We start from the raw sequence: 24,762 nt of genomic DNA, 5'->3' as shown, positions 1-24,762 counted from the left end.
TTATTCAGTCTTTCTTTGCACTTTGTCGACGTTTTATTTAATTTCTTTTCGAAAAAAACTGCACAAAGTGCTTGCAGAGAAAAACAGATGGTTGCTAAAATATTTAGAGATTATTTAAGGTCAAAAAAGGAGTTTGGATAGTGTAACAGTTGCAAAATTCCACTTAAGGAGGGAAGTATCATGGTATTGAGCCAGGATTTCCACAAAGAGCGAATGAAAATGAATGATTTAGGTTCAGAATATTTATATTTGAATAATCCCTGCTAAACAGCCAGAAGAAACAAAACATTTCTTCCGATAAAAGTTTTAGTGTATCTTCCAAAAGAACATTGATATGTTTAGCAGGACGAAGAAAAGAGTAACAAGCTGAATTCTAAACCTAGGACTTCGAAGTTGAAAAGAATGATTTATGGAACCAAAATTATTTTAACCAAAAAACATCAATTTAACTAAGATTGACATACATAGTTTGAGGGGTGATGTTATCCGTGTTTTTTAAAATTGTGGTTACTTGACTTGTAATGTGAGCTGAGAACCGGAATGTGAATGTACAAATTAAGCCATGGGGAACATAGGGGATTTGAAGGCCCCCCTTCACAAAAAGCTATGAGCACTTCGATTTGATCTCCATGAAAACAATTGTATTAATTGACAAATTTTTAAAAGCATGACATGTGTATACACATGAGGACAGGATCAAGGGTTACAAAATAATATCTTCTTTTCCTAAAGTTGACCATCTGCTGAATCATGAACTTGAATCTACCTCAACCAAGGATTCAACTCCATGTTGTTGGCATTTGGTGAAATGTAGCTGGCTTGTCACAAGCACGTGACCTCTACCTCTTCTGTAAGTGCCTGTGTGTGCAATCATTGGGAACCATTGCACACACCACTTGTAACACGAGGTCAGAGTTGAGCAACAGAAAGTGTGTTGCTTTTCAGAGCTGTCAGACAGCCTGTTAGTGAAAGAAGGGATAGAGGGAATAGAAGGAAATTTGGCCAGCTGGATAGAAAACTGGCTAACCGGTCGAAGTCAGAGAGTGGTGGTAGATGGTAAATATTCAGCCTGGAGCCCAGTTACAAGTGGAGTTCCGCAGGGATCAGTTCTGGGTCCTCTGCTGTTTGTAATTTTTATTAATGACTTGGAAGAGGGAGTCGAAGGGTGGGTCAGTAAATTTGCAGATGATACGAAGATTGGTGGAGTTGTGGATAGTGAGGAGGGCTGTTGTCGGCTGCAAAGAGACTTAGATATGATGCAGAGCTGGGCTGAGGAGTGGCAGATGGAGTTCAACCCTGTCAAGTGTGAGGTTGTCCACTTTGGAAGGACAAATAAGAATGCGGAATACAGGGTTAACGGTAGGGTTCTTAGTTAGGTGGAGGAGCAGAGTGATCTTGGGGTCTATGTTCATAGATCTTTGAAAGTTGCCACTCAGGTGGATAGAGCTTGTAAGAAGGCCTATGGTGTATTAGCGTTCATTAGCAGAGGGATTGAATTCAAGAGTCGTGAAGTGATGTTGCAGCTGTACGGGACCTTGGTTAGGCCACATTTGGAGTACTGTGCGCAGTTCTGGTCGCCTCACTTTAGGAAAGATGTGGAAGCTTTGGAGAGGGTGCAGAGAAGATTTACCAGGATGTTGCCTAGAATGGAGAATAGGTCGTACGAGGATAGGTTGAGAGTGCTAGGCCTTTTCTCATTGGAATGGCGAAGGATGAAGGGTGACTTGATAGAGGTTTATAAGATGATCAGAGGAATAGATAGAGTAGACAGTCAGAAACTTTTTCCCCGGATACAACAGAGTGTTACAAGGGGGACATAAATTTAAGGTGAAGGGTGGAAGGCATGGGGGGATGTCAGGGGGAGGTTCTTTACCCAGAGAGTGGTGGGGGCATGGAATGCGCTGTGGGAGTGGCAGAGTCAAAATCATTGGCGACCTTTAAGCGGCAATTGGATAAGTACATGGATGGGTGCTTAAGCTAGGACAAATGTTCGGCACAACATCGTGGGCCGAAGGGCCTGTTCTGTGCTGTATTGTTCTAAGTTCTATGTTCTAAGTGGCAAATAATATTTCAAAGTTTGTGCGAAGATTTGTAGCTCGGGTGCTCGTTGTTGTGGTTCTGTTCGCCGAGCTGGAAGTTTTTGTTGCAAACGTTTCGTCCCCTGGCTAGGCGACATCATCAGTGCTTGGGAGCCTCCTGCGAAGCGCTTCTTTGATGTTTCCTCCGGTGTTTATAGTGGTCTGTCCCTGCCGCTTCCGGTTGTCAGTTTCAGCTGTCCGCTGTAGTGGTTGGTATATTGGGTCCAGGTCGATGTGTTTGTTGATGGAGTTTGTGGATGAATGCCATGCCTCTAGGAATTCCCTGGCTGTTCTCTGTCTGGCTTGCCCTATGATAGTAGTATTGTCCCAGTCGAATTCATGTTGCTTGTTGTCTGCGTGTGTGGCTACTAAGGATAGCTGGTCGTGTTGTTTCGTGGCTAGTTGATGTTCATGTATGCGGATTGTTAGCTGTCTTCCTGTTTGTCCTATATAGTGTTTTGTGCAGTCCTTGCATGGTATTTTGTACATTACATTAGTTTTGCTCATGTTGGGTATCGGGTCCTTCGTTCTGGTGAGTTGTTGTCTGAGCGTGGCTGTTGGTTTGTGTGCCGTTATGAGTCCTAGGGGTCGCAGCAGTCTGGCTGTCAGTTCTGAGATGCTCCTGATGTATGGTAGTGTGGCTAGTCCTTTTGGTTGTGGTATGTCCTCGTTCCGTGGTCTTTCTCTTAGGCATCTGTTGATGAAGTTGCGCGGGTATCCGTTTTTGGCGAATACCTTGTATAGGTGTTCCTCTTCTTCTTTTTGCAGTTCTGGTGTACTGCAGTGAGTTGTGGCCCTTTTGAATAGTGTCCTGATGCAGCTTCGTTTGTGGGTGTTGGGGTGGTTACTTTCATAGTTTAGGACTTGGTCTGTGTGTGTGGCTTTCCTGTATATCCTTGTAGTGAATTCTCCGTTCGGTGTTCTCTGTACCATCACGTCTAGGAATGGGAGTTGGCTATCCTTTTCTTCTTTTCTCGTGAATCCCAAGCACTGATGATGTCGCCTAGCCAGGGGACGAAACGTTTGCAACAAAAACTTCCAGCTCGGCGAACAGAACTACAACAACGAGCACCCGAGCTACAAATCTTCGCACAAACTTTGAACACTTACGGGCGAGAGACGCTGAGACAAGCCAGGAAATGGGAATCCTGCGCTAACCGACTAAGCGCCACATACCAACAACTCCGGTTCCTACACGAATGCCGAAAGAATCGAATCCTCCCACAATGTGTCAGATACAGACCGCCAGTCAACAACCCACAAGCCAGGGAAACAGCCAAGCAGAACGGATTCAGGATGATCCAGGTAATGATCACAGACGCGCACGACCGACTCCACAAGTACAAACAAGAAATTGCGCGCCAAAAGTCGTTAATTTCAAAAACCACTAATTGTGAATGGACCCGGACCATAGAACAGGCCATCACCATAGGACAGAACAGGACAACACACCGCAAAAAAACGGCACTAAAAGAAAAAATGGCCAAACTAACACACAACAAAGAGGACACTACAACACACACCTGGGTTAAAAACCTCTCCCACAGACAGCTCACAGACACGGAAAGAACAATACTGGCCAAGGGGCTCAACTACAACCACGGGGACGCCAAGACAGCAGACTTCCTAGCAGCACTAGAATGCACACTCAAGAACAATGGACTGACAGAAGAGACACAACAAACAGTGAGACAAACTGTCGTACCTATGATAATAAGGAAAAGACAAACACATAACCTCAACACCAAGGAGAGGGAAGCACTGAAATCACTAAGAAACGATAAGAACATAATCATACTACCAGCAGATAAAGGCAGAATGATGGTCATACTAGATAAATCTGATTACATCCAAAAAGTACAACAACTACTTGCAGATATCAACACCTACCAAATGAAGGAATTTGACCCCACACCACAACTCACCAATAGGATAAATAACACACTAAGGAATCTACAAAAAAACAGACAGATAACCAGAGCTGACCTACAAAGAATGAAACCGGAAAGCAACAACACCCCCAGATTCTATGGATTACCTAAAGTACACAAACCAGACATCCCACTCAGACCCATAGTATCACTACCAGGGACACCATCATACAAACTGGCCAAAGAACTACAACAGAAACTGAAACACCTGGTCAGCGGATCCAAACACTCTATACAATCAACACAGGAATTCTTGGACATCATCAGAAATATACACATAGACAAAGAAGAAACCATGATATCATTCGACATGACTGCACTGTTCACTTCGATTGACAAAACCCTAGCCAGAGAAACAATAGCCAACCTACTGGACATACAGAACAGAAAACAGGACGCTGAACCTATCAACAAAGACGGCATACTTAAACTACTGGACTTGTGCCTCACAACACACTTCACATTCAACAACCAGATATACGAACAAATCAACGGAACACCCATGGGATCACCAATCTCGGAACTCATAGCAGAGGCAGTTATGCAAAGGTTAGAACAAACAGTCCTACCACAAATTCAACCCAAACTCTGGGTCAGATATGTCGATGACACGTTTGTAATCATTAAAAACACGGAAATAGAAAAAACACACCGGATCATCAACGCCACACTCACAGGAATCTGATTCACGAGAGAAGAAGAAAAGGATAGCCAACTCCCATTCCTAGACGTGATGGTACAGAGAACACCGAACGGAGAATTCACTACAAGGGTATACAGGAAAGCCACACACACAGACCAAGTCCTAAACTATGAAAGTAACCACCCCAACACCCACAAACGAAGTTGCATCAGGACACTATTCAAAAGGGCCACAACACACTGCAGTACACCAGAACTGCAAAAAGAAGAAGAGGAACACCTAAACAAGGTATTCGCCAAAAACGGATACCCGCGCAACTTCATCAACAGATGCCTAAGAGAAAGACCACGGAACAAGGACATACCACAACCAAAAGGACTAGCCACACTACCATACATCAGGAGCATCTCAGAACTGACAGCCAGACTGCTGCGACCCCTAGGACTCATAACGGCACACAAACCAACAGCCACGCTCAGACAACAACTCACCAGAATGAAGGACCCGATACCCAACATGAGCAAAACTAATGTAATGTACAAAATACCATGCAAGGACTGCACAAAACACTATATAGGACAAACAGGAAGACAGCTAACAATCCGCATACATGAACATCAACTAGCCACGAAACGACACGACCAGCTATCCTTAGTAGCCACACACGCAGTCAACAAGCAACATGAATTCGACTGGGGCAACACTACTATCATAGGGCAAGCCAGACAGAGAACAGCCAGGGAATTCCTAGAGGCATGGCATTCATCCACAAACTCCATCAACAAACACATCGACCTGGACCCAATATACCAACCACTACAGCGGACAGCTGAAACTGACAACCGGAAGCGGCAGGGACAGACCACTATAAACACCGGAGGAAACATCAAAGAAGCGCTTCGCAGGAGGCTCCCAAGCACTGATGATGTCGCCTAGCCAGGGGACGAAACGTTTGCAACAAAAACTTCCAGCTTGGCAAATAATATGTTAAGAAAAGAAGTCTGCAACTTTAAAACACAGGGCATTTCAAAATGGCAGTGTATTTTCCACTCCCTGCTACTGTGAAACCAAGTAAAAGAAAGGTTTTGTTTTTGATTCAAAGTCAAAACTATGAAACAGTTACAGAATTAATTTTTAAAAACTGAACAATTATAAGGAGCAACACTGCTATCAGTGCTGGGGCAGAAAAGTGCTAAAAGCTGTATTGCTGCCAAGATCTCTCTGGAGAGTAGAAAGGCTAGGCTGAGGAGATTTAGAAGGCTTTGAAATCCCACTTTGAACCACATATTAATGTCACTTATGAATGGTAAGTGCTCAATATCAGAGCTTATGGTGGGAGACTGAGGCATTTAATTGAATTATGAGAGTTAGAACAATTAAAAGGTGATCTCAACAGAAGGAGACATAAATGATCCTGTTATAAAAGCACATCTACTGAGAGGAAAAACATGTTCCTGAGAAAGCTATCAACATGTGCAGAAACTCTAAGGTAATTAATTGTCCATCACAGCATTTTAATGGGAGGACAGGTGAGGCTTTGCATGATACCACAAGACATTCCAGGCTAAATAAGAGCAACATTGTAAAAACAAATATATACAGAAAAGCCAGCAGAAAGATCAAGAGCAGAATGTAAATACTGCGGAGCACGTCACATAGAAATAAGAAATGCATGTCCTAAATAGGACAAACAGGACAAGAAGCTAAATCATTCTGCATGCAACAATGACCAGTGAGATAGTAAAATGCCTGATGTTACAACAATCCAGACATTGTGATGAATGGCAATGACCCTCAGTTCATGAGTGAAGAATTCAACTGCTTCATAAAGTAATGGGAAAGCCAATATCATATACTGTCTCCACACTATCCTCAGTGAAATGGGAATGCTGAGGCAGCAGTGAAAGTTGTCGAAGGGATGATAAACAAGTCGAACAAGTTCAGCACAGACGAGTACAAGGCAATCCTTGAATGGAGAAACATGGAAGCATATTGAAAACATGGAAGCACTCCAGTCTAAAGACTATTGTCAGGTTGTAACCAACCTCCTCTTCCAGATTCCCTTTCATAAAGGACACTTACAAACCAGTTATATTTTTACAACAGCTGATAATGGTTTCATGGTCACCATTACTGAGACAAGCTTTTCAATTCAGATTTAATACACTGAATTTAAATTTCAACAACCCATCTCTCCAAAGCACTAATCTGAGTCTCTGGATTACTGATCCAGTAAAATCACCACAATATCACAATATAGCCATCCGATCTAACTGGAATACCATCCTGTAATCATGTGTAGAAAACAATAATTACTGAACTTCTCGGCTCAAAGAAATGTCATTGCAAGAAGGGTAACTGATTGTGGATAAACACGTAAAATTAGGAAGTATACAGGAGACTTGATTAACTTATCTTAAGTTGGAAGAACAATTTTTTGTGAATTACTTCTGAAACAATTCAGTAGAATTTGGATTAATGTACTGGCATGAATCAGATATCTGTCTTTTATTAAAATGGAAGGGCTTATCTTTGCAATACTTGTTTTTAGAAATTTATATTTATGCTCATATCAAATTGCTAATGCCTGAGAGCACAGGCTGCACAGTTGGAGTATACATAACTGTGAGCCATAGTTTTATTAATAGGATGCTTCTGATTTCCTTCCTGACAGGGAAAGAAAACACTGATTGTCAATTCAAGGCTAGAAGAATGGTGGTTTCTGATTCCTGGGAAACTGGGAATACTCTCAGATCCATGAGAAGATCTACAAACTGGATGACCTCCACCTACACCAAAACCTGAAAGGTAGCCACTTTGTCATAGAAACGGGCAAATAGTGCATTCAAACAAGTTCTGTGCAGGAGGACAAGAAGCTGAACAAGATGACAGAAAGTAATATTAAAAGACCAGCAGGTTGTAAGGGGACGGTGGAGATTATTACCCAAGTAACGATCCTGCAGGATAAGAAATAAAACATGAGTTTTACACCCAAATTCAGGTTCAGGACACAAATTTAAAGACAGTGGGACTTCAGAGGTTGAGGCTGAGACACAGTGATAGGGGAGAGTAAAGCCATTTTAGGTCAATGCATGGGAATGTGGAATCATGAATATAACCATTCCGGATCTGTGAAACAAATATTGTTATTTTAAAATAAATATATTAATATAACTTCTTAGTGAATTAAAGTTAAGAATAATTAATGTGAAGCTGGCACTTAAGCTATCATTTCTGGATTCATACCTGCACCCTGAATGTAGCCAGGAGTCATCAACAGGAGGGGGTAAAGGAACCGATATCGTGTTAGTGTTGATGTCGCCGATAATATTCAGTGCTTCACAGATGGCATTGTACGTGCGTAGAGTTTCATCACGCCGTTGAGCCTGTTCAGGGGATTCCTCCATCAAGGTGTTCTGATCCTCTGAGGAATACAGTTTTGCTAACAGCTCTGCATTGATAAAGTCTTTCGTCTATGGAACAGATTTAAAACCGTGACATGAACATCTTGCTAATTTTATGTTAAACTCTATCTGCATTGTGTAACAGTTCCCCACAAGTTCAGAAAAGTTCAATTAAACTATCTGAAACGGTATTTAACATCACTATTTTGCTATTTCATTAAGACAGCTGTTGGAAATGAATCAGTATAGACATTGAATAGATTACAACATTAAACTATTTGTTAGCCAAGTAATACTGCCAGTTATGGATTTTGGTTTAATACTTCCATTAATATTTAAAAAAGAAAAATTACTTTCAACTCAGCCACTTTCTGTAAACAACTTCTGCCAATTCTCAATCAGTCGATTCGATTAAGGTGACAAGTATGTTTGCTGAGTAAGCTCATCAGCTGTTGCTCAATATGAGGTGAAATCGACACAATCATCCCAACCTACCCTGAACAACAGTGTGAAATAGCCTGAGGCAGTTAACAATGTACAGATCAGCTTTTAATTTACATGCCGGTTTTAAGATGTCACGCTATGATGATTAGGAAGGCCCTGTTGATAATATTGACCTTGAACCTCTGATACGAATAGAAGATTGGCTGACTGGTAGAAGGCAGAGAATTGGATTAAAGGGGTCTTTTTAAAGTTGGCAGCCAGTGGCTAAAGGAGTTCTGCAGGGGGTCAGGGACAGGACCACAACTATTCACGCTACACATTAACAATCTGAATGAAGGAACTGAGGACATTGTTGCTAAGTTTGCAGATAGAGGAACTGGTAGTGTAGGGAGGCTGCAAAAGGACTTGGACAGGTTAGGAGAGTGGACAAAGAAGTGGAAGATGAAATGCAATGTGTGAAGTTTTTGTAGGAAAAACAGGGGCATAGACTATTTTCTAAATGGGAAAAGACTTTGGAAATCTGAAGCACAAAGACACTTAAGAGACCCAGTTCAAGATACTCTTAAAGTTAACATCCAGGTTCAATTGGTAGTTCGGAAGGCAAATATAACATTAGCATTCATTTCAAAGGGACTAGAATATAAGAGAAGAGATATACTGCTGAGGCTGTACAAGGCTCTGGTCAGACCACATTTGGAATATTGTGAGTAGTTTTGGGTCCTGTATCTGAGAAATGATATGTTAATATTGGAGGATGTTTACTGAGAGGCCTGGATTGAGTAGACATGGAACAGATATTCCTACCAGTAGGAGAGACTAGGACCTGAGGACACAGCCTCCGAATGAAGGAGACAGCGCTTTTGAACTGAGATGAGGAGGTGGTTTATCTGTGGAACATATTGCCGCAGAAGACTATGGAGACCAAGTCTTTGAGTGTTTTAAGGACAGGGATAGCTTCTTGATTAGTAAGGCGACCAAGGGTCACAGGAAGAAGGCAGGAGAATGGAGTTGAGAAATATATCTGCCGATTGAATGTTGGAAGAACACAGCAAGCCAGGCAGCATCAGGTGGTGTAGAAGTCAACATTCAGGGTGTAATTCATTGAAATGTTGACTTCTGCACCTCCTGATGCTGCTGGCTTCCTGTGTTCGTCTAGCTTCCTCCTGTCTACTTTTGATTCCAGCATCTGCAGTTTTTCTTGTCTCTAATCATTATTGAATGGTGGATCAGTCTTAATGTGTCAAACAGCTTAATTCTGTTCCCATATCGTCTGGTCTTGTGGTGAGTATTGTTGTAATGAATGATTCAGAACAAACTTGCAACATATAACACTGGCATTTTTAAGTATAATCCTGTGTTAAATCTTTTTATTTAGACATTTTTAAATCTTATTCATGAATTGAAGCATACTTTAAAGTACTGTCAATAATACTAATTTTTCTTTGGATTATTACTAATATTTGAATTAAAAAATCACACAACACCAGATTCTAGTCCAACAGGTTTCTTTGGAAGTACAAACTTTCAAAGAGCTGCTCCTTCGTCATGTAGCTAGCTATCTAATGAAGGAGCAGTGCTCCGAAAGCATGAACTTCCAAATAAACATGTTGGACTATAACCTGGTGTTGTGAGATTTTTAACTTTCTCCACCCTGGTCCAACATTGGCACCTCCATATCACAAATATTTGATACATTATGGAACACAAATGATATTTTATTAATTATCTGTTCATGGCATGTGGGCAATACAGACAATGGCTTCGTTTAATGCTCATCCTGAATTGCTTGAGAAGTACAGCTGAGCTATTTACTTGGGTCATTGCAGTCTCCATGTTTACTCCCACAATGGTGTTCAGGTGACAGTTCCAGGATTTTGACCCAAAGACAATGGAGTGTATTTCATGCTCCCTTACAGTTGGCTTTGAAGACCAGCCTGAAGATTGGATAGGCTTGGAGCTGTTTTCTTTGAAACAGCCAAGTCTTCGGAGAGATTAAATTGAGGCATGTAAAGTTATGAGTGAATGGGAAAGCATTATTTCCATTAGTGATCAATAATGAGAAGGCACAGATTGAAAGTAATTAGTAAAAGGGATTTAAGGGCAGTTGAGGAGTAATGATTTGACCCAGAGTGTGTTTGGAGTCCAAAACTCACTGCCTGAAAAAGTCAGAATAGTCAACAGGGAGATCTGTGGTGCAGCGACCAAAGAAGAAAGAGTTGACTTGGACCCTTCCAGAAGGCTGCTACCTTAGGCTCGATATGTATGGTCAAGCCGTCAAGAGATGCGTTAACACCAGATTCACCAGCCACGTTCACAAGGTAGTGCAGAACATCACCCAACCACAACGCAACGCCATCCATGCTCTCAAGACCAATCATAACATTGTCATCACACCAGCAGACAAAGAAGGAACATTATCATACAAACAGAACAGACTACTGCAAAGACGCATACCGACAACTGAACAACCAGGAATACTACAGACAACTACCTGATGATCCAACCAAAAAATACAACTGTTGACTCAAATGATTGATCAAGGCCCTTGATCCAGACCTTCAGAGTATCCTATGCCCTCTCATCCCACATAGTTCTCCCAGAGGAGACTTCTTCTACCTTCTGAAGATACACAAAGCCAACACACCTGCACGTCACATCATATCGGGCAATGGGACCTCGTGTGAGAACCTCTCTGGCTACGTCGAGGGCAACTTGAATCCCATTATCCAAGGAGCTCCCAGCTTATGTCACGACACTACAGATTTTTTTTTTTTACAGAAACCTAACACCCAAGGACCAATCGAACCTCTACTTCTCGCCTTCAAACAACCGCCAAACCTTAAAGACATAGTTCGCAGCAAATCAACACTGATCACTACACCACACGACCCTGCCATGGCAACCTCTGCAAGACAAGTCAGATCAAACAACATGGACACTACCATCACATGTGGGAACACACCCACCATGTATACAGCAGATACTCATGTGACTCGGCCAATGGGTCTATCTCATACATTGCAGGGAAGGAAGCCCCAAGGCATGGTATATTCGCAAGACCATGCAGGTGCTACGAGAACAGGTGAATGGACACCGCACAACAATCACCAGGCAGGAGTGTTCCCTCCTAGTCAGGGAACACTTCAAAAGTCAAGGACATTCAACCTCCAATCTTCAGGTAAATGTCCTCCAAGGTGGCCTTCGAGATGCACAACAACACCGAATCGCCGAGCAGAAACTGATAGCTAGATCCGTAACCATGAAGACAGCCTCAACTGTGACCTTGAGTTTATGTCGCGCTACATATGACCCCACTATACTATCCTGTATCTGTAAAATCTTCCTTACAGTCTAGTTTTGACACCATCATCTTGGTAAATTGTTATGATCTTTAATTAGTTTGTACAGTTTTGGATTACTTATTACTTTGGTTAGACCCGCAGCATGCGACTCTTATACCTATTATGTTATTCCAGTCAAATAAAAAGCAAAAGAACTGCAAATGCTGTATATCAGAAGCAAGGCAAGGGGTTGCTGGAGATGCTCAGTGGGTCTGGCAGCTTCTGTCTCGGGTCTGGTGACACTTCCTCTGATTTTTCTTCATAGATGCTACTGGACCTGCTGGGCTTTTCCAGTGGCTTTTGTTCTTGTCCCATGTCATTCTAGTCATTTGGTTAGTCTCCAGCACCACCTTATTTTTAATTTCTTGTAATTTTCTCTCAGCCTCATTTAATTGGAGGTGCCGGTGTTGGACTGGGGAAGACAAAATTAAAATCACATAACACCAGGTTATAGTCCAACAGGTTTATTTGGAAGTACAAGCTTTCGGAGCGCTGCTCCTTCATCAGGTAGCTAGTGGAGCAGGATCATAGGACACAGTACTTAACGTAAAAGAACTGATATGATATATACAGGCCAACAGTAGAATGTTAGGTAGGCTGGGTCACTTTTTTAACAATTGGTGTCCTCTGTGCCATTTGTGTTTGTTTTTCATATTAGAAAAAAGTTGAACTACACACTTTTGCAGTTAGGGCAATTTCTTTCATAGCTAAAGGACGAAAATCAACCGTGCACACAAAGACAAGCCTTTCGACGGTCATTACCATGCTATTGTGCTTTAAGAACTTCAGAGTGCCTTTTAAGTGTTTTCTTCATCCGCCCCTGGAGTGCAGACCATTTGAGAATCAAGAAAACAGGACCTGGCTGGGAAGATGCTTTTAAGCTATCGACAGAGTTTCCAATCTACTCTCACTGATTTTGCAGGAGCTTTATCTGATTGTGATGAGCTGGCTTCAAGACTGTCATAAGCATTTGTTTGACAGTCTTCCCTTTGAATCTGGAAAATGCAGTAGAGGCATACCTGATGGAATTTCTCAAACATTCTTATGTGTCTTTGTTATAGAGTCCAAGACTCACTGCAGTTCAGCAATAAGGCAATGACACCTGCTCCATCCACTAGGACTGGTGTTGACTTGCAGTGCTGTATACTGTCAAGAACTCACTGCCGTGGTTTGAACTGATGCAGTTCATGCTTTGTTGGATCTCCTTGTCAAGGGTGCCATTTTGAAAGATGTGGTTGCCAAGGAATAGGACCTGCTCAACATCTCCCAGAGTCATTCCTTTGACATATGTGGGAGGTAAAATCATTCATTGACAAGATATGGGTCAATATGAGATTTGCTTTGCCAACGTACAAGGACAGGTCAAGTCTCTTCTATGCAGAATTGCAGAGGTTAAGATTCTCTTGCAAGCCTGCTGAAGATGACACTGCAGTCATCCATATACTGTTCAGCATTTACTTCTATGGTGGTCAGTTTTGTTTTGACACACAGACACAAGAGGTAAATGAGTTTTCCACCTAGACAATATTTAATATTCAAAACAGAGAGCAATTGATCTTTGTTGAGCGAATATCCACTGTCAGATATATTGTAAATAGTATTGGTGCTATTGTACAGCCTTGCTTAACACCAATCCTCTAGCATTCACAATACTCTGCTTTTGCTTTAGATTTTGAAGCATCTATTTCAGATATTCCATTCAAGATGGTTGCAGTCATGTCATCCTGAAACAGTTGCAGGATTGTGATGAACTACCTTGAACATGTAAATTCTCTGGAGAACAATCCACGAAGGCTTGCAATTTAGTGCATCAAATGGTCAAGCTGGTGAATGCAATGAAGAGATCACATTTTTCTTGGATTTGCTTGGCAACAAAGACCATGTTAGAAATCCCCCAGGAAAGTCTAAAACTACATTATGGTTCTAATGGGATTTCAACAGTTCCAGGAAGTAAGTGATTCAGGAGCGTGTGTCTCAGGATTTCCCTTGTTATGGACAAGAGGTAAGTGCTGTGATAACTTCTGATTTATTTCTTGAAGACAGTGTGAATTGTCACATTCCTGAAGTTGGATGGGAATTATTTTCTTCCCAAATCTGCAGGGTATAGACATGGAGTCTTGAAGTGATTTGAACAGGTCGCCTGTTCCCCTTCCACTTATCACTGGGTTATCATACTGGATCCGCAGTCTCTTCAGTGAGTAACTGAGTTCTGCAGAACAGTATGATCCTAACAGTTGTCTCATTTATCCTGAGTAGCAGCAGGAGTAATTGGCCTGAATGCTTTGGTGTTAGGAAGGAGCAGAATATGGCCAGATTTTCCTTTCGGGGTGGGAAACAGGTCAGGATTACTTCCTGAACACGTACCACACTGAAAAGCAAACAGTCAGCTCAGACCTTCCTTGGGGCAGCCAACTAATAAACTTGAATACAATTGTGCCAGAGTGGATGGATAGTCATTGGGCAAAGCAAAATTCTCTCTTGTTTGAGATGGTCATTACCTGGCACTCATCTGGTGTGAATATTACTTGCCACTTATCCAAACCTCGATATTGTCCAGATCTTGCTGTATTTGGACACAGAGTGCTCCAGTATCTAAGGAGTCACAAGTTGGGCTGCACATTGTGCAATTGCAAGATATAATAAGACAAGGGCAGCACGGTGGCTCAGTGGTTAGCACTGCTGCCTCACAGTGCCAGGGACCCGGGTTCGATTTCCCACTTCGGGCGACTGACTGTGTGGAGTTTGCACATTCTTCCCGTGTCTGTGTGGGTTTCCTCTGGGTGCTCTGGTTTCCTCCCACAGTCCAAAAAGATGTGCAGGTCAGGTGAACTGGCCATGCTAAATTGCCCATAGTGTTAGGTGCATTAGTCAGGGGTAAATGTAGGGAAATGAGTCTGGGTGGGTTACTCTTCAGAGGGTCGGTGTGGACATGTTGGGCCAAAGCGCCTGTTTCCACACTGTACGAAATCTAACCAAATCGTGGCTAAGATCACTTCAAATCTCATTAGCCATTAAAAAAAACAGTTCTATTTCATGCCAGAGTCATTGACAAACAAATTTCTTGGTTTGCTTCCTATATTGTAATAATGTTAATATAAACCAGAGTGTGAATACAGTGTTTAGTGCCAGAAACCAAATCTATGAAACTTCTATTCTGAAGTTAAGAGACACAAACAAAATAACCATTGTTTAATTCATTACTTAGGTGCCAATTTAAACATTTAGTATCCTTTCACCAGCTTTTTTTCTATAGTGATTTAATGTTTTAAAATTGAATTCTTTCATATAAGAATCTGATATCTGACTCTGCTCATATTAATATTTAAATTGTTAGTACCATTGGAAAATAAGAATCTGCAATATAAAGGAATTAACTTCGATGTCTCATTTCTGATCTGTTACAACGAAATGGATTGAACTGAAGTTAACCTCATGCTTTCTATTTTTCTCAAAATCCCAGCGCTATCTATGATGAATCTAGGAATTAAACTGATAATCCTTTCTCTCAACACGTAGGTGAAATTTAGTCAGTTCTTCCCAGAATAATTTGCCCATCAGTGACAGGCATTTTAGGCAGAAACACAGGTAAGAGTGGGTTTTGCTGCTGCCAGACCAGTTACCCCAGAAATATGCGGGCAGTGAACAACTTGGAGGGTGGGCGGAGGGAGTCTTATTTGGGTGTCCTCCATTGGGCATAGGGATTGCCAGGTCAAGAGGAATCCCATGCCCAAGGAAGTCACAATTGCCCACCACTAAAGTACCAGTAACGGCATGGGGATCTCCCTATGATGTTGTTAATAGGTAATGTGCATGGCACCATTGCCAACACATCCAAGTTTATAGCCTCAGGGAGGGAGGCTTAAAATTACAGCCATGTCATAATGGAAGGTTACCTTCTGATAAGATGGCGGTGGAGTAGGGCTTCTGAGTCTGCGGCTCACTCACTTAATCCGTTTCTCTTTTCATTTATTTTCTTTTTTTCTCTCTTTTCTTGTGTTATTTTCTCTTTTATTTTACTTACCTCTTGTTGAAGAGCTTGATCACAATGATGGCATCTGCAATGAGTGGGTCCAGTGCACAGACACAAGAGGGCACAGCACACGGACTCCAGTGGGCCCAGCGCGTGGTCTCGAGAGGGTGCAGCGCACAGACTCGAGCGGGCCCAGTGTGAGGAATCGAGCAGGCCCAGCCTGCGGACTCCAGTGCACCCAGCGCACAGACTCCAGTGAGCCCACCGCACAGACACGAGCCGGCCCAGCTCACACACTAAAATGGGCCCAGTGTACGGAATTGAGCAAGCCCAGCACGGACTCAATGGGGCCCAGTGCACAGACGAGAGCGTGCCCAGCACGGAACTGAGTGGGCCCAGCACGGACTCAATTGGGCCCAGTCCGCGGACTCCAGTGAGCCCAGCGCATGGATTTCACTGGGCTGAGCACACAGATTCCAGTGGGCCCAGCCCACAGACTGAAGTGGGCAAGAAACCCAATTATTCTTAATTATTCCTCACTGACATGAAGCTGACTGTCTATAATACCATGGCAAATCTATCAAATTCATCTAATATCCTCCTGCATTCCCAACTGCAAAGATTCATCATGGACTAGAGCTTCTAATATGGCTATACATATACATACAGTCATAGAGATGTACAGCATGGAAACAGACCCTTCGGTCCAACCCGTCCATGCCGACCAGATATCCCAACCCAATCTAGTCCCACCTGCCAGCACCCGGCCCATATCCCTCCAAACCCTTCCTATTCATATACACATCCAAATGCCTCTTAAATGTTGCAATTGTACCAGCCTCCACCACATCCTCTGGCAGCTCATTCCATACACGTACCACCCTCTGTGTGAAAAGGTTGCCCCTTAGGTCTCTTTTATATCTTTCCCCTCTCACCCTAAACCTATGCCCTCTAGTTCTGGACTCCCCAACCCCAGGGAAAAGACTTTGCCTATTTATCCTATCCATGCCCTTCATAATTTTGTAAACCTCTATAAGGTCACCCCACAGCCTCCGTCGCTCCAGGGAAAACAGCCCCAGCCTGTTCAGCCTCTCCCTGTAGCTCAGATCCTCCAACCCTGGCAACATCCTTGTAAATCTTTTCTGAACCCTTTCAACATCTTTCCGAAAGGAAGAGACCAGAATTGCACGCAATATTCCAACAGTGGCCTAACCAATGTCCTGTACAGCCGCAACATGACCTCCCAACTCCTGTACTCAATACTCTGACCAATAAAGGAAAGCATACCAAACGCCTTCTTCACTATCCTATCTACCTGCGACTCCACTTTCAAGGAGCTATGAACCTTGGGCGGCACGGTGGCACAGTGGTTAGCACTGTTGCCTCACAGCGCCAGAGACTCGGGTTCAATTCCCGACTCAGGCGACTGACTGTATGGAGTTTGCACCTTCTCCCCGTGTCTGCGTGGGTTTCCTCCGGGTGCTCTGGTTTCCTCCCACAGTTCAAAGATGTGCAGGTCAGGTGAATTGGCCATGCTAAATTGCCCGTAGTGTTGGGTAAAGGAGTAAATGTAGGGAAATGGGTGGGTTGCGCTTTGGTGGGTCGGTGTTGACTTGTTGGGCCGAAGGGCCTGTTTCCACACTGTAAGTAAGCTAATCTATGAACCTGCACTCCAAAGTCTCTTTGTTCAGCAACACTCCCTAGGACCTTACCATTAAGTGTATAAGTCCTGTTAAGATTTGCTTTCCCAAAATGCAGCACCTTGCATTTATCTGAATTAAACTCCATCTGCCACTTCTCAGCCCATTGGTCCATCTGGTCAAGATCCTGTTGTAATCTGAGGTAACCCTCTTCGCTGTCCAGTACACCTCCAATTTTGGCGACATCTGCAAACTTACTAACTGTACTTCTTATGCTCGCATCCAAATCATTTATGTAAATGACAAAAAGTAGAGGGCCCAGCACCGATCCTTGTGGTACTCCACTGGTCACAGGCCTCCAGTCTGAAAAACAACCCTCCACCACCACCCTCTGTCTTCTACCTTTGAGCCAGTTCTGTATCCAAATGGCTAGTTCTCCCTGTATTCCATGAGATCTAAACTTGCTAATCAGTCTCCCATGGGGAACCTTGTCGAATGCCTTACTGAAGTCCAAATAGATCACATCTACTGCTCTGCCTTCATCAATCTTCTTTGTTACTTCATCAAAAAACTCAATCAAGTTTGTGAGACATGATTTCCCACGCACAAAGCCATGTTGACTATCCCGAATCAGTCATTGCCTTTCCAAATACATGTACATCCTGTCCCTCAGGATTCCCTCCAACAACTTGCCCACCACAGAAGTCAGGCTCACTGGTCTGTAGTTCCCTGGCTTGTCCTTACCACTCTTCTTAAACAGTGGCACCACTTTTGCCAACCTCCAGTCTTCCGCACCTCACCTGTGACTATCGATACAAATATCGCAGCAAGAGGCCCAGCAATCACTGCTCTAGCTTCCCACAGAGTTCTCGGGTACACCTGATCAGGTCCTGGGGATTTATCCACCTTTAACCGTTTCAAGACATCCAGCACACCCTCCTCTGTAATCTGGACATTTTGCAAGATGTCACCATCTATTTCCCTACAGTCTATATCTTCCATATCCTTTTCCACAGTAAATACTGATGCAAAATATTCATTTAGTATCTCCCCCATTTTCTGTGGCTCCACACAAAGGCTGCCTTGCTGATCTTTGAGGGCCCTATTCTCTCCCTAGTTACCCTTTTGTCCTTAATATATTTGTAAAAACCCTTTGGATTCTCCTTAATTCTATTTCCCAAAGCTATCTCATGTTCCCGTTTTGCCCTCCTGATTTCCCTCTTAAGTATACTCCTACTTTCTTTATACACTTCTAAGGATTCACTTGATCTATCCTGTCTGTACCTGACATATGCTTCCTTCTTTTTCTTAACTAAACCCTCAATTTCTTTAGTCATCCAGCATTTCCTATACCTACCAGCCTTCCCTTTCACCCTGACAGGAATATATTTTCTCTGGATTCTTGCTATCTCATTTCTGAAGGCTTCCCATTTTCCAGCCGTCCCTTTACCTGCGAACATCTGCCTCCAATCAGCTTTTGAAAGTTCTTGCCTAATACCGTCAAAATTGGCCTTTCTCCAATTTAGAACTTCAACTTTTAGATCTGGTCTATCCTTTTCCATCACTATTTTAAAACGAATACAATTATGGTCGCTGGCCCCAAAGTGTTCCCCCACTGACACCTCAGTCACCTGCCCTGCCTTATTTCCCAAGAGTAGGTCAAGTTTTGCACCTTCTCTGGTAGGTACATCCACATACTGAATCAGAAAATTGTCATGTACACACTTAAGAAATTCCTCTCCATCTAAACCTTTAACACTATGGCAGTCCCAGTCGATGTTTGGAAAGTTAAAATCCCCTACCATAACCACCCTATTATTCTTACAGATAGCTGAGATCTCCTTACAAGTTTGTTTCTCAATTTCCCTCTGACTATTGGGGGGTCTATAATACAATCCCAATAAGGTGATCATCCCTTTCTTATTTCTCAGTTCCACCCAAATAACTTCCCTCGATGTATTTCCAGGAATATCCTCCCTTAGCACAGCTGTAATGCTATCCCTTATCAAAAATGCCACTCCCCTCCTCTTTTGCCTCCCTTTCTGTCCTTCCTGTAGCATTTGTATCCTGGAACATTCAACTGCCAGTCCTGCCCATCCCTGAGCCATGTTTCTGTAATTGCTATGATATCCCAGTCCCATGTTCCTAACCATGCCCTGAGTTCATCTGCCTTCCCTGTTAGGCCCCTTGCATTGAAATAAATGCAGTTTAATTTATTAGTCCTACCTTATCCCTGCCTGCCTTGACTGTTTGACTCGCTTCTGTTCTCAGTTGTACCCGTCTCAGATCGATCTCTTTCCTCACTATCTCCCTGGGTCCCAACTCCCCACCTTACTAGTTTAAATCCTCTCAAGCAGTTCTAGCAAATTTCCCTGCCAGTATATCAGTCCCCTTCCAATTTAGGTGCAATCTGTCCTTCTTGTACAGGTCACTTCTGCCCCAAAAGAGATTCCAATGATCCAAAAGTGTGAATCCTTCTCCCATACACCAGCTCCTCAGCCATGCATTCATCTGCTCTATCCTCCTATTCCTGCCCTCACTAGCTCGTAGCTCTGGGAGTACCCTTGAGGACCTCCTTTTTAAATTTCTACCTAACTCTCTGTAATCTCCTTTCAGAGTCTCAACCTTTTCCCTTCCAATGTCATTGATTCCAATGTGGACAATGACCTCCTGCTGGCCCCTCTCCCCTGTGAGAACATTCTGCATCCTCTCTGAGACATCCTTGATCCTGGCACCAGGGAAACAACACACCATTCTGCTTTTTCTCTGCTGGCCACAGAAACGTCTGTCTGTACCTCGGACTACAGAATCCCCTAACACAATTGATCACTTGGAAGCCTACGTAGCCCTCGTTGCATTAGAGCCAGTCTCAATACCAGAAACTTGGCTGTTCGTGCTACGTTCCCCTGAGAATCCATCACCGCCTACATTTTCCAAAACAGCATACCTGTTTGAAATGAGTATATCCACAAAAGACTTCTGCTCTAGTTGCCTACCTCTCTTACCCTTCCTGGAGTTAACCCATCTATGTGACTGTATCTGAGACTTTCCCCCCTTTCTATAACTACCATCCATCACATACTGTTGCTGTTGCAAATTCCTCATCGCTTCTATTTGTCTCTCCAACCGATCCACTTGATCTGATAAGATTCGCATCCAACAGCATTTATGGCAGATATAATCCGCAGTAACCCTTAAACTCTCTTTAAACTCCCACATCTGACAAGAAGGACATATCACTGCAAAGGCCATTTTTGCTCCTTCACAATCTACAGACCCAGAAAATAACACTGTCTTATTCCTCTACAAATACTGCCACAGGTTAAATTAATAGCTATGGCTTATATAGCTGATCAAGGGTCCTTCAAGAGCACCTTCCAAACTCGCAAGTTCTACCAACTAGAAGGACAAGGGCAGCAGATGCATGGGAACAGCACCATCTGAAAGTTCACCTCCAAGCCACACAGAATGCTCACTGTTGCTGCATCAAAATCTTGGAAGTCCCTCCCTATTCGTACTGTGAGAATAACTAATTTCACCATAGAGTTCAAGGAGGCAGATCACCACCACATTCTCAAGAACAATTAGTCACGAGCAATAAATGTTAACCTTGTCAGGGATGCCCACATCCCGTGAATAGATGAAAGAATAAATATATACTTTTTATTGACCTTTATTGGAAATCAAACTCCAAGATTAATCGAATGTACTTGGATTTGAATCTTTTATTGATAGACCAGATGCAACAATGATTAAGAATATTGCAACTCCAGCTTGTATTCATTGAGGATTCTTTTTTAAAGTAGAAAATCATCTCAAAATCACTGAAGTGAAGAAAATGTAAAAAAAGTTGACATTAAGCTGAAGGTATTAGGGGAGGTAATGAAGAGTTTAGTCAAAGAGGAAGGTTTTGAGCTTCTGAAAAGGGAATAGGAAGGTGCAGAAGTCGAACAGTTTACTTACAGGTTTCAGCAGCTGAAAACAAGACTGTCAATGTTAAAGCTGTCAGAGCTTAGAAACAGGCTGTTTGATCCAATAGGTCACACGGTGCTTACATTCCACATGAACTTTCTCCTGCCATTCTTCAACTAATCCCAACAAAAATATCCTTCTCTTCCTTTCACTTTCAGGTGCTCATTTATCTTCCTCTGAAAATGCACCCACATAATTAATCTCAGAAATCCTTTGTGTTAGTAAGATTCACATTGTAACCATCCTTTGAGTAAGAGGTTTCTCCTGCTTTGTATGGAAAATGAAAGTGTAAGAGGCTGAAATCATACTAAGGTTGAGTTTAAGAAGTGTGTAAGAGTTTAAAGGTTTGAGGGATGGATTCAAAAATGAGGATAACAACTTCAATTTGAGGCATTAGGTGAACTTGAGCTGTTAAAAATCAGTGTGAGTGGAACACGGGGAGCACTATTTTGGATAACATGGAACTTGTGGAGGCTGGTCAATAAGAAAATACCCAGTAGATATTGAGTATGGAGGTGTCAAAGGCATTAATGAGGGTTTTAGTGCCAAATCATAGACGATGACTGATACTACAGAGCCAGAGGCAACTGGACTTTGTAAATGAGTGGACAAAAGCCCAGCTGCTCAAATCAGAGTCAGATTGGAAGGCATGGTTGAAAATAGACTAGTTAAAGAAAATCAAATTGTCACCTTAGCATTAAGATCACAACAAACTTTAAATTAGAGGCATTATGGTTTTCGTGCATTTACAATCACTGTTTTTCCATTGACAAATCTTCCTAGAATTGTAAGAACATGCAGGGTCTGGATATCCCATCAGTTGATGATAGCCATAGTCAAATACAGGAACATTAATGGACTAATTTAGAATTTTGACTCGTATCAGAATGTTGGCATTTGTGTGAGTCAGCATTGGTGAAGTCCTTTTTATGCAGTGAACAGTACATCAAGTATACTGGACATACATCAAGTACAAGAAAACACAAAGACACACTAGACAGTTTTAAATTTCTAAACGTTTGAATATGTGATAGGAACACATTGGTCAAAGTTTAACTCTAAGTTGTAATATGTTTGGTATCAAATAGGGAGCTGGCTCTTAAAGCCAATGTCCAAAAATATAGCAAGCTATAGATCATTTCATTCAGTGCAATTTCAATTTAATGATATTTGAATGTTTGAAATTATTCAAATATTTTCTGCTCAATGTGTGCAAAACTATCACTCAGCTTCTACTGATATTCTCATGTACCATTTGTAGCATCTATTGTATGAACTATAAACAAGATCAAGCTGAATCAATGAGTTACACCACGTTTTAAAACTGGAGACAGGATTATTTAATTTCAGGAATGAGCCAAATAAATGAAAGTGTTTTTCTTATTGTTAAATAAACAAAGTTATAAAACTTTGCTGGATCGTCTCTCAGGATACATGTCCAATTTTGATCCCTGCACATAGGGAAGGATTTCAAAGCTGAGAAGATGTAGATAACCCAGTCTAAGATTCTTGGTGAAGAGTAAAGACTCCTAGAGTTAGGAACAAAAACAAAAAAGTTCAGGAAACACTCAGCAGATCAGCCATGAATTACTGCTGACACTCCAAATCTTTTCTCAAAAGTTCCTGTTGAAGCTTTATCTACAAATAATAGTGTTTTACCCAATCCATTGCATATAAAGATTCCAGTGAATATTGCATTGAAGGAAGTACATATTTTTAAAAAGTTAGAATGTACTAAGATGGCATCTATCTGTAAATCTCTGACCCATTTTTTTGTTTGGGATCAGCCAGTTGGATTGCAGAGTATATTCTGGTCCTGTAATTTCCTACAAATCAAATCATTACAAACTGTTAGGTGATTTAATGTTTTTTTTCCAATTAATCAACTGGCTGATGCATGCCAATGTATAGAAACTACCAGCCATCTATCTTTATCCTCAATGATTGAGAGACAACTCATTTCATTGACTGGGCTAATAAAAACAACAGACCTCATGGAAACCTGACGAGAAGCATGTTTTAGATATTGTTAATGATTTGGCATTCTCCCAAGCTAAATAACTCAGCAAGGTATAATACATGTGTTAGTCATTTCTGTAGCAATTTAGGAGGAGAACTTTTTTTATGGTTACAAAGCAAAAGCAACAATTACTATGTATAAGTAAACTTTAAAAAAAAGTTAACTTCATTTATAGAATACATTATAAAGCAGTGTTCATGTTCATTTTTGCTTGAATTGTACAACTAGAGAAAAAAAACTCACATTATTTATCATAAGGTGCATAATTATCTTTGGCATAAGATCCCGTATGGTCTTGTTAATGATGCACATGTACGACTCCACTAAGCTGCGAATGGTCTCTACTTGTCTTTCCAGTTGAGGGTCGATGGAAAAATTATCTGCTCCCGTCTCCTCATTCTCAGGCTGTGCAGAAAACAGAAATATAGACAGACTGAGGCCAGGTACTACAGTAACATTGATTTTTTTTTCTCATAAAACCGTTGTGTCAAAAATATTTCTCAATTAAAACCAATGGCCAACGTGACTTTTAACTGAGGTTCTGGATATCTGAGGTACAACGACACCTGGTATAGATGTGAGAAAGTCAGAATTTGAAAAGTTTCATTGTTCAGTGCTATTAAAGTCCACAGTTTCAAATCACCAAAGGTACTTAGTTGTAAGGTAAGTGGATCAAATTGATATGGCATGTATTACTAAAATAGCATTGTTTAAATGTATTTGTGTTTGTTCAGATTAAGAAATGAGGTCAGGGCTGGTCTATTCTATATCAGAGTCCAACACAAGAACTTTCAGAAAAAGAAAATGTTCAAAAGACTCAACATTTGTGTTGTTATAAATCACACAACACCAAGTTATAGTCCTACAGGTTTAATTGGAACCACTATCTTTTGCAGCACTGCTCCTTCATCAGGTGGTTGTGTTTCTATATATTTGTAATTGTTAACAAAGCTATACTATCTGCAGTATAAATATGATGAATTTTAATTATTTCCTGGCATCAAATATTTTTAAAAAAACAGAAAATGTTAAGAGTCTTAGCAAGTCAGAAAGCATTGACAGAGGGAGAAATAGAGTTAATGTTAGTGACATCTTATCAGAACTCAGAGATGCTGGAAATTCACAGCTGTACTCAGGTCTATAGCCATGGTAAAGGTTATTGTGGGGGAGGGGTGTGAATATTTGTTGGAGTCACGAAAAGACAAAGGTCTATGATAAGGTGGAGGAGGGGTAGGATTTATGAAATGACAGAAAACATGAGAATGCCAAGCAAAGGTGGGTGCCAAATAGAAAATACATCCAGAGAAATGGAAATGGTT

The 24,762-nt window shown here is 41.8% G+C and overlaps 1 protein-coding gene and 1 long non-coding RNA gene across 4 annotated transcripts in view; one reads left to right on the top strand and one right to left on the bottom strand.

Moving 5' to 3' along the window:
- Positions 1-24,762, bottom strand: part of LOC122554598 (dynamin-3-like) — a 215,331-nt gene that overhangs the window by 20,723 nt on the left and 169,846 nt on the right. The window contains exons 18-19 of one of the 2 annotated variants that reach the window (XM_043699882.2): positions 23,687-23,848; positions 7,899-8,125 (exon numbers count right to left, since the gene is read on the bottom strand). In XM_043699882.2, coding sequence (XP_043555817.1) covers positions 7,899-8,125; positions 23,687-23,848 — 389 coding nt within the window. Of the gene's footprint in view, positions 1-7,898; positions 8,126-21,148; positions 22,953-23,686; positions 23,849-24,762 lie in introns of those variants that run through there. The other variant, XM_043699891.2, reaches the window with a different exon arrangement.
- Positions 7,376-24,762, top strand: part of LOC122554599 (uncharacterized) — a 70,235-nt gene continuing 52,848 nt past the window's right edge. For both annotated transcript variants that reach the window (XR_015758198.1, XR_015758197.1), the window contains exon 1: positions 7,376-7,460. This is a non-coding gene — a long non-coding RNA (uncharacterized LOC122554599). The remainder of the gene's footprint in view (positions 7,461-24,762) is intronic.

The sequence above is a fragment of the Chiloscyllium plagiosum genome, unplaced genomic scaffold, assembly GCF_037043375.1.
Source record: "Chiloscyllium plagiosum isolate Xiang-an unplaced genomic scaffold, Cpla_swu_hap1 HiC_scaffold_9, whole genome shotgun sequence".
NCBI classification, from domain to species: Eukaryota; Metazoa; Chordata; class Chondrichthyes; order Orectolobiformes; family Hemiscylliidae; genus Chiloscyllium; species Chiloscyllium plagiosum.
The sequence above is the reverse complement of the archived record's forward strand: the minus strand, read 5'-3'. Positions and strand labels throughout refer to the sequence as shown.